Genomic DNA, 17125 nt, shown 5'->3' with positions numbered 1-17125 from the left:
GCTGAGACTGCTCTTACATTCTTGTCCTATACAAGTGTCTAAACTGGATATCTCTGCAATAAGTTATAAAAGTAATTATCTAGCTTGGTCTTAAAAACCTAGTTAGTACTGCAAAGCCAACAGTTCATTTTGACAACAAAAACCTTCTCAAAAAATGTCACCTCCATGGAATACAGAAGACATGCTGACAGATTCATCTATACAGAGTAATCTCAATATGTGAAATAGAAGAGACTACTATCAGCATCTTCAGGAACCAGAAAAATAACTGTTTCAATACACTGACTGCTACAGCAGGATTTCTTCTGCAGCCTTACTGAACCATTATGTACTTGGCTATGTGTTTATGGAATCAGTTCAGAACACATTCCCACTGCAATTTAGCACTCCAGATAATCTTTCAATCAAGTTTTTAGCAAAGCCTGGTGACACACAACTGTGCCTTCATTACTCTAGAGGCTGAGGCCTAAGAGGACTGCCCCAAATTTGAAGCCAGCCGAGGTTCTGTGAGTTCAAGTTCAGCCTTGGCTTTGACTTCAAAGAAAAATCCTGTTAAATAAATGTAACAAACAACTCTAATTATAATTTGGTGATTTTACCAAAAACATCTGACATGCCAGTATTAGCATGATTAGCATTATGAGTATTTGGACACAGGAATGTTTATCAACACCAAAAGGTAAGTATTGTGGGAGCAAGGAAAATAGTGTTCTTGGTGTATCAGAATTCAAATCTGTACGTAACCCATTTCCCTTATATGGAAATACTGAAGACAACCAGTTTTACTAAATGGCTGTATACATATACACATACAAACACTCAAAAAAAAAAAAAAAAGCCAAAATAATACACTTAAACTTCCAATCCGATCCAAACAGTCATCGAAAGTCCTAGACAATACTCAGGTCACCTCAAGTGATAGCCTAGACTTTTAGTAAATGACTCTCAATGCTTTTGCTTCATCTAAGCTGTCACAGAGTACACAGCACATCTATTTTCCTTCTTACAAACATGCTGTAAAAAAACTGGGGTCTGTACATACAAAAGCCAAGGCTTAATATGGTTCTAAATATTTCAACTAACTACTTTTCTATGCTCTAAACAATTTAATACTGGACCTTTTTAAAATAAATTTCACAAATATATACAATAATGCCCACACAATAAATGGTTATCCTAAGATCTTTAGATCAAATTAGATTGTATATAATGTTACCAAGAATTTGCCAATTACATGAGAGGCAGTAGTGTCTATGAGGTGGAATGAGTTCACCTTTTCAATGCTCCCACATACTTACTCTTTTTTTTTTTTTTTTTTTTTTTTTTTTTTTTTTTGTTTTTTGAGACAGGGTTTCTCTGTATTGCTTTGGAGGCTGTCCTGGAACTCGCTCTGTAGACCAGACTGGCCTCGAACTCACAGAGATCATGCCTGCCTCTGCCTCCTGAGTGCTGAGATTAAAGGCGTGTGACCAATGCCCAGATGAATCACTCTTTTTAATACTCAAAAAACTCCTTAAAACACCAAGACTTATCCTGTTATATACTCATTGCCTAGAAATGCTCTGCTCAGTATTCATGGGAGACTAAACAAATTAAGAACAAAATTATCTATATCATACTTGCATAGAAAGCTGAAATAAAGAATTTATATAGACAAGTACACAAACACAAGAACCTGAGCTCAGATTCTCAGTATCCACATAAAAGCCAGGGACAGGGAGTACCTGTAAGGCCAGCACTACTGAGGCAGAGACAGGAGGATCCCTGAGATGTGCTAACCATCAGCTCCGTTAGTGAGCTACAGGTTCAGGGAGAAACTGTCTGAAGGAACAGAGAAAGATAGCCAACATCAGCTTATGGACTGCATATCTATCTGCCCATACACTCTCACAGCATATACACAAACACACACAATAGTAGGTAAATCCTAAACACATTCAACAACAAAAATCAAGAAGTGCTGGGTAAGTCCAGGAAGTACCATTGGGCTGGGATACCTTCACATTGTAAACTAATCCTAATATAGGTTTTGGCAGCAACAAATACCATACCAAAGCAAATCATTTTATTTCTTTTGATCTCAATTTCCTCATTTGTACAATACAAGAGACTAAGTGTGTGTGTGTGTGTGTGTGTGTGCATGCATGTAGATGTATACTTATAGATGTGTGTATATATACAGGTACACTATGAGGATTATATGAAAGCAGTGAGGGCACTCATTGTGTACTAACAGAACAAATACTACAGCACACATCATATCTCTCAAGTAAAGTATATAATGAGGGAGGAATACACAAACCCACAAAGAGAAATACATTATATCAACAGCAGTCATAGCTGGCCAAATGTTGTGGTACATGCCTGTAATCTAACTACTTTGGAGGTGGAGGCTAGATGATTTGAATTTGAAGCCAGTGTTACTCAATGAGTTCAAAGCCAGCCTGAACTATAGAATGAAAACAGTCTATTAAAAAAAAAAAAAAATCGGGTTTTACCAAAGGCAAAGATAAAGAGACTTGTAGAGACTTAAAGACAAAACTGACATGCCCTAATAAAAATAACAATACAGATTATGCATGGAGCAAGCATATAGATGAATATATTCAGGGGGCTAGAGAGATGGCTCAGTGGTTAAGAGCATTTGCTGCTCTTCCAGAGGCCTCAGGTTCAATTCCCAGCATCCTTATGACAGCTCACAACTATCTATAAATTCAGTTCCAGGGGATCTAATACCTTCACACCAATACACATAGAATAAAAGTTAAGTAAATTATTTCCCCAACTAAGAATTGAAGCAATAGGGGAGAGGCTATCTTAAATGATCTTCCCCAATGAGATTGATGGCTACCTTATATGCCATCATAGAGCCTTCATCCAGTAGCTGATAGAAACAGAAGCAGCACTGAGCCGAATTCTTGGAATCCAGTTGCAGAGAGGGAGGAGTGATGAGCAAAGGGGTCAAAACCATGCTGGGGAAACCCACAGAAACAGCTGACCTGTACAAAGTGGAGCTCATGGACCCTGACAGCTTGGAAATCAGCGTAGGATGGAATCAGGCCCTCTTCACATGAGTGAGTTAGGAAGCCTGGGAAGTCTATAGGGCCCCTGGTAATGGAACAGCATTTATCCCTAGTGTATGAATGGACATTGGGAGCCCATTACCCATAGAAGGATACTCTCTCAGCCTAGACACACGGGGAAGGGTCTAAGCCCTGCCCGAAATGATGTGACAGACCTTGATGATCCCCATAGAAGGCCTCATCCTTTCCATGGAGCAGAAGAGGGATGGGATGGTGGTTGGGGGGGGGGGGCGTGGGAGAATGGGAGGGAGAGGTAACTGGGATTGATATATAAAATAAGATAGTTTCTAATTTAATTTTAAAAAGGGAAAAAATGAACATATACACATCCACAGAGAGAGAGATGAGTTGGGATAGTGTTCAATCCTAGAGCACTTGCCTGGCATGCACTAGACTTCAGGTTTGAGAAACTGTACTGGGTGGTAGAGAGTGAGGCAGAAGGAGAGAAAAACATGCAGGTGCTTTCTCAAGTTTGAATATCAAATAGCTCACAGGCCTATGCTCCAACTTAATAATCAAAAATGTTTGTCTTAAAATAAATGAGCTTTCTGTTTCAGTTAAGGAACAGCAATAGGAATCAATTTTTAACTTCCTATCAGATTCAATATATCAATGTCTATAATATTTTTAATGTAAACTCTTTTATTAGTACCATATTAAATATTAGATGTGTTAAGAACAGAAAAGTTAAGATATCTGCCCACAGGAAAATCTTCCCAATATTATTTTCAAGTTAATATTGGAATATTATACAGACACAGTAATATCCTTCTCAAAGAAGGAATCAGAATACAAGCTCAACAATTCCAATTCTCATGTACATTTCAAGATATCTTAAAGCAAGAGGAAGTCCCATAAATAGATATTGCAAATAAAGCAGATCCAGATATAGAAACAAGCTACATCTTCAAAAGCATTTCTAAAAAGGCAAGAGAAAGAGTTCCTTGAATAGATAACCTTACAGGTAGGCATATTTCACAATAGAAAACAGAAACAATTGTTTAATCAAAATCATTAATGTAAAAAATGTCCATCAAGAGAAATTTGGAGCAAGGCATGGTGGTGCATGCCTTTAATCCCAGCATTAGGATAAAGGGACAGGCAGATCTCTCTGAGTTTGAGGCCAGCCTGGTCTATAGAGTGAGATCTAGGACACCCAGGGCTATACAGAGAAACCCTGTCTCAAAAACAAAAACAAAAAACAAAAAAACAAAAAAACAAAAAAACAAAAAGAAGACCTGCAATTTCTACAAAATGAGTACAAATACTGAAATGATTATGGTTAAGAGAAAAATTAATTTGAAGGTTGCTAAGTGACATTTATATTGTTTGTGACACTGTCTACTAAGAGTGACAGGACCATAAATGACTATACATGCCAACTAAGTCTAAAAAAGTCCAAAATAAGCCATTAAGTTCCATTTTTAAGCAAGCAATAAAATATCTAATTATAGTTTATAATGTATTTTTCAATGCTAGCTCAGTAATTGTATCCTTAAATCGCTTTAATATTAACTGCTGAAACAATGCAATTCTAGCATTTCCCTTCTCTATAAAATTAGGTAATCTGCATCTAAATTCTACACTGGTTCTATTGCCTCATGACGGAAATGATACAATACACTTTTTCTTTATAGCACAAACACTTTTCCATACATTCTGTCATTTTAAATTTCAACAGCCCTATGAAGGAAAGCAAGAATTATTGTCATTATTTCACTGATGAAGTAGAGATTTAGAGAAATTGGGTCACTGATACAAAGTTTACTTACTAGAAGTATTCGAATTAAGAAAGAACCCCACATGCTCTGATCCCATGTAATTTATATTCCAGAGTCACACAATGGAAATAAATTCCAAAACTTTAATTAAATTTTAACACCAATTCTTAAACTAATTCTTTAAATTCTGTACCTTTCCTGCTTCAAATTCTAGTAAAATACCATAGAAACTAAGAGTAATGTAAACAAGTCTTTAAAGAGCACCTGTATATCAGCATGTCAAGAAGAAAAAAAATGAATCAAACACTTACCAACAGTTCAAATACAGTAAAAACATTGTAAAGTTTTGCTTTCTTTAATCTAACAGATTTATCATAATACAGCACACACAACTCACTGACAGAGAGCAAACAACATTAGCTCTGAATTACTTACACTACATACGACTTAGAAAAAACAAACACTGAAAATCTTCACTTCTAGTTTTAACCTACCCTTGGCATTGTTGTACTTCAGCCTGGAACTGGTAAAAACACACAAATGACATGATTGGGGATGAAATGTCTTTAAAAGGCCAATGTATTAAGTCTCAGTCCCAAGCTCTGGGTGCTACAGAGCAACGGTGACAACACTGAGAGATGAGACCTGTCTGTAGTATACATAGTCTCCGAAGTGTTAAATGATTGCAGTCTCTTACTCTCTTTGCTTACTGGTCACATGAATTTAGCAGCTCATCCCATCACACAACCCCACCAATGCTGCCTCACCAAAAGGCCCAAACTCCAGTCTACTGACTATGGATTGAAACCTTTCTGAGGAGTTAAAAATGAACCTTTCCTTGGTATAAGCTTATTTACTTCAGTCATTCTGTCAGTAATTAAAAACTAACATAATAATCAACTAAATTAAGTAAAATTATTAGAATTCTATTTCTAGGTTGTTGGGTTTTTTGTTTGTTTAAACATGAAAGTAAGAATTTTATTACTATACAGACTGACTTTGGAACAGGAGGGATGCTCACAAACTTTGCAAAGAAAGGATTCCTAGTCAAGAAAATATAAAGACAACTGCTATGAACAAAGATAGATGATCTCAGGAGATGGGCTATTAAAAATTGCACCAGATAACTAAAAAGAAAATCTACTACAAAGTATTCAATACCCTATTATGCACATACAGACAGGTTTCAATTGCATCTGTATGACCTGTGTGACACACACGACTTACCTCATCCTGGACACCACTGGTAGTAGTCAATTTGCTTCCATCAGTGATTGTAATAATTATTGCTGGCTCCAAGAAAAAAGGGTTTCTTCCCTGAAGTCAGAAAACAAACAGGTATTAAGGCTTAAATTCTGGCTTAACTTTCTTTAGACATAAAGCCAATTGTTAGAATAGAATATCCCCAATTCCCCTCAATGTATACCATCTCTTTTCATTTTAAAAGGCTTTTTTTTATTGCATTTACTTTGTGTGTGTACTCGAATGTTATAGGCCATGTGTGGAGGTCTATTCTCTCTTACTATGTGAGACCTGAAAATCAAACCCAGTTTGTCAGGCTCTGGAATCAAGTACCTTTTTATTACTCACTGAGCCATCTCACTAAACCCCATCTCTCCTGTTAGTAAATTTTATGTAATATAATACCTGTTTGCATATTTAAAACAAACTTCAAGATACATACTAATAGTGTTAGCTCTAACTAGAGATATAAAGATAGATTTCTCTCTTCTTATATATTCTTGAGTTTTTACTTTTACAGTGCATATTTCTATTTATGTGCCTTTTAAGGCTTTTTTTTTTTTTTTTTTTTTTTAAGATTTTATGCCAGGTGATGGTGGTGCACACCTTTAATCCCAGTAATCAGGAGGGAGAGGCAGGAGGACCTCTGAATTCAAGGTCATTCTACAGAGTTAGTTCCAGGACAGCCAACGCTACACAGAGAAACCATCTCAAAAAGGACAAAAAAAAAAAAAAAAACGATTTTATATTAAGTGTATGAGTGTTTAACCAGCATGCACGCATATGTACTATGTATGTAGTTGGTGCCACAGAGGCCAAAGGAAGACAAAAGACAGTTCAGATGTCTTGAACTGAAATTATGGACAACTGTGAGACGCCCAAAGTAAGTGCTAAGAACTAACTGAATCCTAGTCATCTGGAAGAGCAGCAAATGCTCTTAACCACCAAGTCATTTCTCCAGTCCCAGTATTTAATTTCTTAAATAGTACCCTAACAGTTTAATTCTAGCAATTTGATTTTCAGAAGCTATCACAAACTGTGATAATAATCATTTCTTAGCCAGGCAATAGTGGCGCACGCCTTTAATCCCAGAACTCGGGAGGCAGAGGCACGCAGATCTCTGTGAGTTTGAGGCCAGCCTGGTCTACGACACAAGTTCCAAAACAGCCAGAATATTTAAACAGAGAAACCTCTCAAAACAAAACAAAACCCTCAAGCTTTATATTAAGATAAACAAGATAAACATTCCTTCAAATAAACAAGGTTTTCAGCAGAGTTGTGGAGCACATTTAAAATAAGGCAGTTACATACTTATGGGATCCCTAAGGCTTGAGCCTATACAATGTATCAGGAGTAGCATGAACAACATAGCAGTAACAAAACAAAACACACAAAAAAAAAAAAGATGATGATGATATATACCATTTTCACAAGAATAAAAATATTTAACACTACCCTACTGTAGATTAAAAACTAATTAAGAGCACCAAGAAGATGGCTTAGGAAGCAAAACCCATGCCTGACAAACTGAGTTCAATCTCCAGGAAAAAGAAGATTTTCAGAAAGTTGTTCCCGTGGCATGTGTGTGCAGTACAAGCGTGTATGTACACACAGAGACAACACAATTTTTTTAATTTTTTAATGATTAACATATTTATCTTTATGTTGGGTGTTTTCATCATGATTAAAAAAATAACGTCTAGTTGGAAACAAGAGAAATAGTTCAGAGGTTAAGAGTATTTGTTGCTTTTGCAGAGGACCTGGGTTTACTTTCCAGCACCTACATGGTAGCTCACAATCTGTAAATCTACTTTGAGAAATGCCCTTTGATGCCCTCTTCTGGGTTTTGTGAGAACAAGGCATGCACATGGTGCACACACATGCAAGCCAATATGCAATGTGCATAATATATATATATATATATATATATATATATTTATATATATATAGTTATATATATATATAAAATAAACCTTTAAAAATAGCATACACATTCATCATCTAATACTGCTTCTTACTGTTTCACTTAGTTTCAATCTTGTTCTCATATAAGCACAATGAAAAAATAGCTTTCACAGGCACAAGAATTGATCAAAATTTCAATTAAGTAGCAAAATGCTATTATAAATTAAGACCTTTGTATATGATGATCACCCCAAAAATAATACAGTTGAACATCTTTTCCCCTGCATTTATAGATTCAACTACTATAAATCAAAAATATTCAGAAAAGAAAAACTGTGAATATACTGCATGTTGTCTACTTTTTCCAATCATTCCCTCACAATGCAACTACAATTCACAGAGGACTAGGAATTAAAATCTGCAGATGATTTAGAGTTCAGAAGAGAATGCACACTGGTTTTTCTATAACAAATCTGTTAGCTGAAATTTTACTAGTCTTATAATATACCTAACACTCTTAAGAGCCACTACAACAGATTGTGGAAATATCAGAATACTTATGTTCTAAAAGTCTTGAAGAGGCCAAATTTTCAGAAAGATGAAATGGTGTAACTCAAGATGTACTAGTAGGGTTAATAAGCAACTTTAAGCAGAACTTGAAATTCTAAATCATGATTATTCCATGGCAACAAGAAGTTATATAAGGACTGGCAAGATGGCTCAACAGATAGGCACTTGCTGCCAGCCTGATGACTTGAATTACATCCCCAGTAGGAAAAGTACAAATGACGCACCCCTACTAGTTGTCTTATGATTTCCACATATACACAAAACACATACAATAAGTAAAATGAAGCCAGACAATGGTGGCACATGCCTTTAATCCCAGCACTTGGGAGGCAGAAGCAGGTGATCTATGTGTTCAAGGCCAGCCTGCTCTAAAGAGTCAGTTCCAGGACAGTCAGGGCTATATAGGGAAACCCTGTATGAAAAAGCCAAACAAACAAACAAATAAATAAGTAAATTGAAAATAAGATGTTGCACAGGTAGCACATATACTCTCTAGATATAATTCAACAATCTGGTTTGTGCCATATGCAACCAACAGTGAATGCTGCTATGATCAAACGGCTGTTCTCTGTGGCTTTTGCAGTGCTGGCAATGAAACACATCAGAATCACACACCAGACAAGCATCTATCACTGAGCTACACAGCCCACCACTGTTCTTTCAAATGCATTCTATCAACAGCAAAATTAACTAAAACAGGATAATTGTCTGTTCTGTGATTTCATACCACCAGTGTTCTTTTTTTGCCCTGCGTATAAATCAATACAACTTCTTCCAACATAAAACAAAGCACAATATACGGGAATGATTACTTGCAAAAACTTCAACTTCCACTGGGCAGTGGTGACATACGCCTTTAATCCTAGCACTCAGGAGGTAGAGGCAGTCAGATCTAAGTGAGTTCGAGGCCAGCCTGGTCTACAGAGTGAATGCCAGGACAGGCTCCAAAGCTACAGAGAAACCCTGTCTCAAAAACAGACATACAAAAAATAAAACACTACACTTCCAGAGTGAACGAACAGGCACACACATATGAATAAATTATAAAATATTAATCTCTCAATTTTGGAAAAATTAATGTAACTATCAAGGAAAAGACATAAGCATCTTCTTGGCACCAATCCCCTCTACAATAACTAAGATCCCTTATATGAGTTAAGCAAAAATCACATGTACAAAATAATTACAAAACTAAAGAATGACTGGAATATGTAATATACACGCAAAGTGTTTTTATTTCTTCAGAGTGAAAGGCCCTATGAACATTAGAAGTTAGTGAGTTTCAAATCACTAACAATAGTAGGACATGCTGTCGCAAGTTTTCTCATGTATCGTTCCACATTGTTCCTCCCCTGCTTTTCACAGAATTAACTCTCAATAGCTGTATAATGACTTTCTCTTGTCAGCATTATTTATGTATCAAATTAAAAGTTTTAGTTATCTACCAATAAAACAAAAAGCAACTGAATTTAGCATTCAAAAGTCTACATAAGAGCTAGATTCAGGGAGTGAAAAGATGACTCAGTGGTTAAGAGCACTGGCTGCTTTTCCAGAGGACCCAGGTTCAATACCCAGCACCCACATGGTGGCTTAGACCATCTGAATTCCAGTTCCATGGAATATGATGCCTTTGTCTATTTCCATCGGCTCCAGACATGCAGGCAGTGCACAGACACACATGCAGGCAAATCAGCCATTCATATAAAAAAAGAGATAAATAAATCTTTTTAAAAAAAGAGATTCAAATTGAATATATAATTAGCTATTTATATTTAAGACACTATCATATATCTTTACTCTTAATGATGTATGTAATATCACTTAATTTAGAGACAATGCATAAGAATTCTTGGTGTTCACTTTTTGTCTCAAAGTTTTGTGTTGGTTTTTTAGTGTTCAAAATAGCAGGTTTTCCTACATCACTTTCACACTTACTTGGCTTTCACTAACTTCCCCGTCTCACTTTGTGCACTGCCTTTTCCCATAATTACACACACACACACACACACACACACACACACACACACACACACACACCTGTGCTAGAACATAGCAGCCAGCAGAGGGACTGAGAGTTCACTTTGCCCACTCATCTTCTTAGAGGAGTACAAACACAATCATTAGAAAACATAAGTTCTAATAGCTTTCTTTAAGCATCTATCTGATCTTAAACAGGACATGGAGGCAGAAAAATGCAATCCCAGTACTTGAAGGCTGTAGTAAACTGTAATTTGATGACAGTAGGCTACATATACAGACCTACTTCAAGGCTAGAACACAGTACTCATTGAGATTTAGAATTTAAACCAAAGAAATGGACAAGAAAATCTGATTTTAATATTGACCAAGACATTATAAAACCCCCATTACACATAAAACCAACAGTTCAATAAACAAATTATCATGGTGTTAGATGTGTCAATGAAAGCATGAATTTCAAAAAAATTGAAAGAATGAATGTAAAGAGCCGATTTACCAGCAACAATATTTTTGCAATATTGGTAAGCTTGTGAAATGTTAAAATAAATTTTAAAAATTGTTTTAAAATTTTAAGTCAATTTCTTTAAAATACAAAAGCAAATCTCAGGGCCAGAAGTCTGTTCATTTTATTCAAAACCCTAAAAAAGCGAGCCAGGTGGTGACTTGAAGCAGGAGGATCTCTGTGAGTTCAAGGCCAGCCTGGTCTACAAATCAAGTTTCAGGACAGGCTCCAAAGCAACAGAGAAAACCCTGTCATGAAAAATCAAAAAACAAACACAAAAACAACTTAAAAAGCAATGGAAGAGAAGCATAATTTTTATCATGCTCTTAAATTTAATTATAATCATCTAAAGAAAAAAAAAAAAAAAAAAAACTAGCCCTGAGCACTCAGGACAAATGCTTGTGGCTACAACTGTTATTGACCCAGTGGACCCAAATTTTCTTCCTATGCCACCACATTCCACACATAAGTATAGCCAAGAGCCTGACTATACTACTCGGTGTTTTGCTAGGGGATAGGAAGAAATGCTCAGAAATAAGCAAATGAGATAATAAAATGTACATCCCTAAGCCAAAGCTATCACCAAAAGCAGGAAAAAAATTTCCCAAACTTGCCCATGATTTCTTTAATCTAAAACGCCCTTTTCAAATAAACAGCTATAAGCGAAGGAATGCTGAAAAGTAGAACCAGGTATTCCTTCCTAAGGGTGGGGCTGGTTCATTAAATTATGAAGATAGATATAAAATTGGTTAGAGTCCAATAAAGACTTCAAATAAAGTAATAGGCTTATTTCCAGAATTAATACTCCAAAACTGGAATTTTAAGTTTCATGTTTTAGAATCTATACACATTACTTTTATTAAGATCTCAAATTGTTGCAAACACAAGTTTTTTTTATAAATATACATCAAACTCTAAAGTAATCATTGTTCTTAAGATTTGTTATTTTATGTGTGTAAGTGTTCTACCTGCATCTATATATGTGCACCATATGTCTGGTACCTGAGAAAATCACAAAAGAGGATTGGATCTCTAAAATCAGAGTTATAGTTGGTTGTGACCTTTCATCTGGATGCTGGGAACCAGAACTGTGTCTTCTACAAAAGTAACCAGTGCTCTTAATCACTGAGCCATCTCTCCAGCCTCTAAAACACTCATTTTAAACTATACTTTTAAAATAGTATGCTTGACTATACACAAAAGATACATTAGGAACTCATTAGCTGAGGTTGCTTATTTCTATTTTTAATACATCTTAAAATTTTATCAATTTTAAAGTTATGATCAGACATTTTTATAAAGACTACAACTGTATATTTACTATCAAATTCCAAATATTCATGAAAGTTAAAATATGATTAAGATCCCAAAATAAAACTTCTAAAAAGTTCTCCAAGTGTATGTTGGCCCCATTGATTAATAGCTATGATTCTAGCATTTCGTTGGCGAGGCATGAGGACAGTGAATTAAAAGCCAGTCTGAGCAACATGGCCAGTTCAAAGCCCATGAGACTACATTTATTAAGACTCTGCTTCAAAGACAAACAGAAAAAGGTACTATAAAAAACCTAGTTATTGTCACATGATTGAGGTCTCTAACTATAGGGGAAAAAATTTTAAAATTATACACTAATAAACATTTTATTTTCAAGTTAATCCTACTATAGAATTATATGCCAATATCCCTTTTTTCAGCCCTATAACTTCTTATGTGGTAAATTTAACAGCAAGCATTAAAAAACATGAAATAAAAAGTCTTGAGCAAAAGTTTAGACTCCAGTACTGGACAAAAGAAAAAAGTAGCAAGATGTAACAAATTTATACCAGAGTGACTAGGTAACTCTATTCTGGAATTTCATAATAGAGATATAACCTTTACCATAAAAACTAAAGAATTACAGATGCTTGACTTTGTGAAAAGCTAATATTAAGGAACAAATGACAAGTCTGGTTTCATAATTTGAGTTTTACATTTAAACTAGATCCTAAAGTTTAAGAAAGATTAACAAATTGGTTTTGATAACTCCTAAAAAGTAGTAGCAGGCAAACAGAATTTATACTAGCATAGAAACATAAATGAAGATGCAAGAATAATTTTACTGAAGAGTATTGACATTATGAATAAAAAACCTAATATATCCACTGTATTGCATGGATTAGGTAATATAATGTGTGAAAAATTAATGTAGCAAAATGTTAGAAAGATGACAAGTAAAATAAATGCAAAGATGGAAATATATTTTCCAATGACAGGTAAATGAAGACAAAAAAAAAAAAAAATCAAAACTCAACAACTCACCCAGATCTGTCTATCCAATCCTAAAGCTTAATGATCTCCTTGTGTTGCTGAGTACCACAGGATATAGGACACTAGGTTTGGCAAAAATCTGGCTAGATCATTTTATCTTATTTTATGTGTATGGATATTTTTGGCCACAAACACATCTTTATACCACATGTGCCTCATATCAGAGGATAACAGAACCCTGGGATTGAAGTTACAGGTGGATGGCTGTGAAGAGCCATGTAGATGCTGGCAATTGACCCAGGTCCACTGATTAACAGCAGACATGCTCTTAATCACTGAGCTATCTCTCCAGCCTCCTAAATCATTTCTTGAACTCAAATGTCAAATTGAATTTTAAATACTCAACAAGCAGACTCTAAATGTATGACTAAGTAGGATGATTCTGGTTACTTCTCTCTAAGCATCTATAATACAAACAGGTTCTCAAAAGAATAAATTTACACACAATGCTATCTTTAAAAGCGAAAATATAGGAGCCTGGAGAAAGGGCTTAGCAGTTAAGGAGTACTGGCTGCTCTTCCAGAGGAACTTGGTTTAATTCCCAGCACTCATGTGGTGACTAATATTCATCCATAACTCATTTCAGGGAACCTAACATACTCTTCTGGCCACCAAGGGTACCGAGCTCAACTGTGATGCACAGACATACATTCACTTTTTAAATAAAAAATTTAAAAACAAAAACATGGTGCAACAGCTTTCCCTATAATTAGTGAAAATATAGTCAATATCTGTTATAGTAACAAACATTAGTGACAAAGTATTATATTTTTAAAAGGAAAAAATTCACAACTAGGGTATTATTTCACATATGCTATGGCTGAGGATAAATCTTAACTGGTAAGACAAAGTTCTAAGGCTTTTTAAGGGTTTTTTAAATTGCATTTTAATTTCATTTTCTATCCAGACCTATCTTTCAAAAATGGTCTTATTATCTGCTCTGAAGTGCCAGAGATCAAACTCAAAGAGTTCATACATGTCAGGCAAGAATTATGAAGCTACATCTTCCAGTACTTCCAAAATGTCTACAAGCCTTCCTAGCAGCAGCACACACAGAGTAGACAATGGCTTCAACAAATTAATATGATTTATAAAGGAGTAGATGTCACACAGGGGTGAAAATACAGACTGCAACAAATTTAAAACCTTACTATATACATTTCAGAGTTCATAGAAACTCTTATGAACACAACATGATACTTTTTTACATTAGGACCTTCATTCAATATAATATTTGAAATCAGACATTATCCATTGTAGATTAACAATAAAAGTTAGAATAAACAGAATAATTTAAAATAAAGACCTTTTACTCTTTGATTTAGGCTCATTTTTCTGCATATGGTCTCTTCTTTTTCTAACTTACCAGTTAAAAATTCAAACATTTATAAAAGAACATAAAAGGCCATGAACTATCATAATTTAGGCATTACCAAACACCATGAAATTTATTGGTTTACTAAAGCCTGGCATTTCAAAAGCACTAACCCTTGCCATCTCATGAACACAGCCTTTGCAATCACCCACTGTCTTTATGGTATGACTTTCATCAGCACTCTAAATAGGCAATCAATTTTCTTAACAAAATTTTCTTAACTTTGAAGAAATTGCATTTGGAATTTTTAATTTTGAAGATCCAAAATACCCCTTAAGATTTGTTTATATCCAACCAGGTTCAAAAGTTTTAAAATGAATTATTTTAACAGTTTTGTCATTCAGTAACCATAAGCTGTACCACCTAACAGGTAATATTACAATTATCATTGCTCACATACTTAAAACTAGTAGTAAAGTTTTGTAGAAAATATAATCCTCCTAAATCTTTGTCCACAAGGACCTTTACCACAAGACCCATACTACATTTGGTCAAATCAAACTGAGGGAAAAGAGTACACAGTCTTTTAAGGTACACATTTCAGGGGAAAAAAAAAAAAAAAAAAACCCAAGGACATAAGGATTAGGATACATTTTCATTATGTAAAGTCACTAAGCTAACAATTAGGAAGTCTTTCAACAAACAACTGTATCTTGTAAGTAATCACATTTCAAATAGCTTATGTCAAAAACACCCTTCATATTTAAAAAAAAAAATTATTCATAGGTTTATACTATTAGTAGCTTGTCCCACACAGATCTACAAAAAAGAACATTTTACACTTGGGTCTCCTGGGCCATCACCAATGTGAATTCTAAAACTTAGTCCTGGAAAAAGACTGATCTGAGATTCCGCAAAGACTGAAGATGTTTCTTATTCTGAAATTCACCAATGTGTTTGCATGTGTCTAGTGGTATGAAACTGCTTTTCAAAAGATAAATGAAGATTTCAGGAAAGACGTCAATAAAAAAAAATTTTTTAAATATATTTTTAGAACAACATATTGAGACTCAAAATTAAAAACAAAAAACATGTTCCCTACAGCAAAAGTTATGATTTCAGCTGGAAGGCAGGGATAACTTACTGGGGGTAAGGAAGGGGAGAACATACAGTATACCATAGAGATTATGGGTCTGGTCAGTTTCAGAACAGAAAGCTTTTATCCTTGTTGTTAACTGTTGCCCCTAATGAGGATGATGAACCTCATCAACCAATGCCATGTCATTATTTTGTGATTTCTAATCCTTATAAAACTTTAAAGACTGGTACTGAAAAACTTTGTGGACTTGTCAAAACATAAGCTGTTAAATGGAACAGACCAGTACATACACTTCTTGTTGTTTGTTGGGAATTTTGGTTTTCTGTATCATCACAATGTTCTAGAGAAGTAGAATTAAACCAAAGTTAGGTTCCCATTATTTTAGTTTTTAAAATCTGAAAGGAAATTTAAAAAATAATGTAGGTTGCACATTACCCAAACTCCACCATAGTCATCTATGGTGAGCTCTTCTATTCAATTTTCCTAGTGGAGAAGCAGAATGAGAAGCAACACAATCTGACAGGAACTCACCAGCGTGGTGGAAATCCATAAGTAAGACAGTTATATTTTTCTAACTCAAGACATGAGGCTTAAATATTTTCAAAATCATCTTAAACAAAAAGAAACCACAACAGTCAACTAACTACAAAGCTGTCCAGGGGAGTTATTATTGTAGCCCCATTACTAGCTGGCTCAAATGGAAAGTTCAACTAATTAATTGACAAGTTATTAGCTGTATGTTAACCATCTCAATCAGAAAATAAAGTGTTAAAATGTGAAAACAAAAAATTCTATTAACTATATACATATTATTACAACCTTGGCCTAGGAGACAGGGAGATGGCTCAACAGATAAAGATACATACACACCAAAATAAACTAAATTGTAAAATTTAGATTATAAACTTGCCCTTAAAATGTCATGAAATTCTATCAACCACCTCTTATATGTCCCACCATATGTATCCTTTTTTAGAAACCAGAGGGAAAAAACTGAATTGAAGCTAGCAATGTAACAATACTTGGATAAAATGTTACAAGAAAGGTTAAAAGTAACAGATAAAGGAAATGCTATTTTCTTTGCTATTTTTTTTGTTGTTGTTGCTATTGCTGCTATTGTTTTTTGAGACATGGTTTCTCTTGTGTAGACCTGGCTGTCCTAGAACTCACTCTGTCTACCAGAATGGCCTCCAAGTCGGAAGATCTACCTATCTCTGCCTCCCAAGTGCTGGGATTAAGGGCACGTACCACTGCCCAGCTATGAAATGTTATTTTCAAACTAAAACCACAAGACTTACAGAAAAACAGAAATGAAGAAACCCTGATGATTACAGCTTATAATAAGACTCATTAAATTACCAATCACTAATAATTATATGACTATTTCAAATACAATATGAT

At 34.9% G+C, this 17125-nt stretch overlaps 1 protein-coding gene across 2 annotated transcripts in view; it reads right to left on the bottom strand.

Moving 5' to 3' along the window:
- Ints6 (integrator complex subunit 6) overlaps window positions 1–17125 on the bottom strand; it is a 67893-nt gene that overhangs the window by 41938 nt on the left and 8830 nt on the right. For both annotated transcript variants that reach the window (XM_051195551.1, XM_051195552.1), the window contains exon 4: window positions 6032–6121. In XM_051195551.1, the coding sequence (XP_051051508.1) occupies window positions 6032–6121 (90 nt within the window). The remainder of the gene's footprint in view (window positions 1–6031; window positions 6122–17125) is intronic.

This window comes from Phodopus roborovskii, unplaced genomic scaffold, assembly GCF_943737965.1.
Source record: "Phodopus roborovskii unplaced genomic scaffold, PHOROB, whole genome shotgun sequence".
Taxonomy (NCBI): domain Eukaryota; kingdom Metazoa; phylum Chordata; class Mammalia; order Rodentia; family Cricetidae; genus Phodopus; species Phodopus roborovskii.
This window is presented reverse-complemented; position numbering and strand designations above follow the sequence as displayed.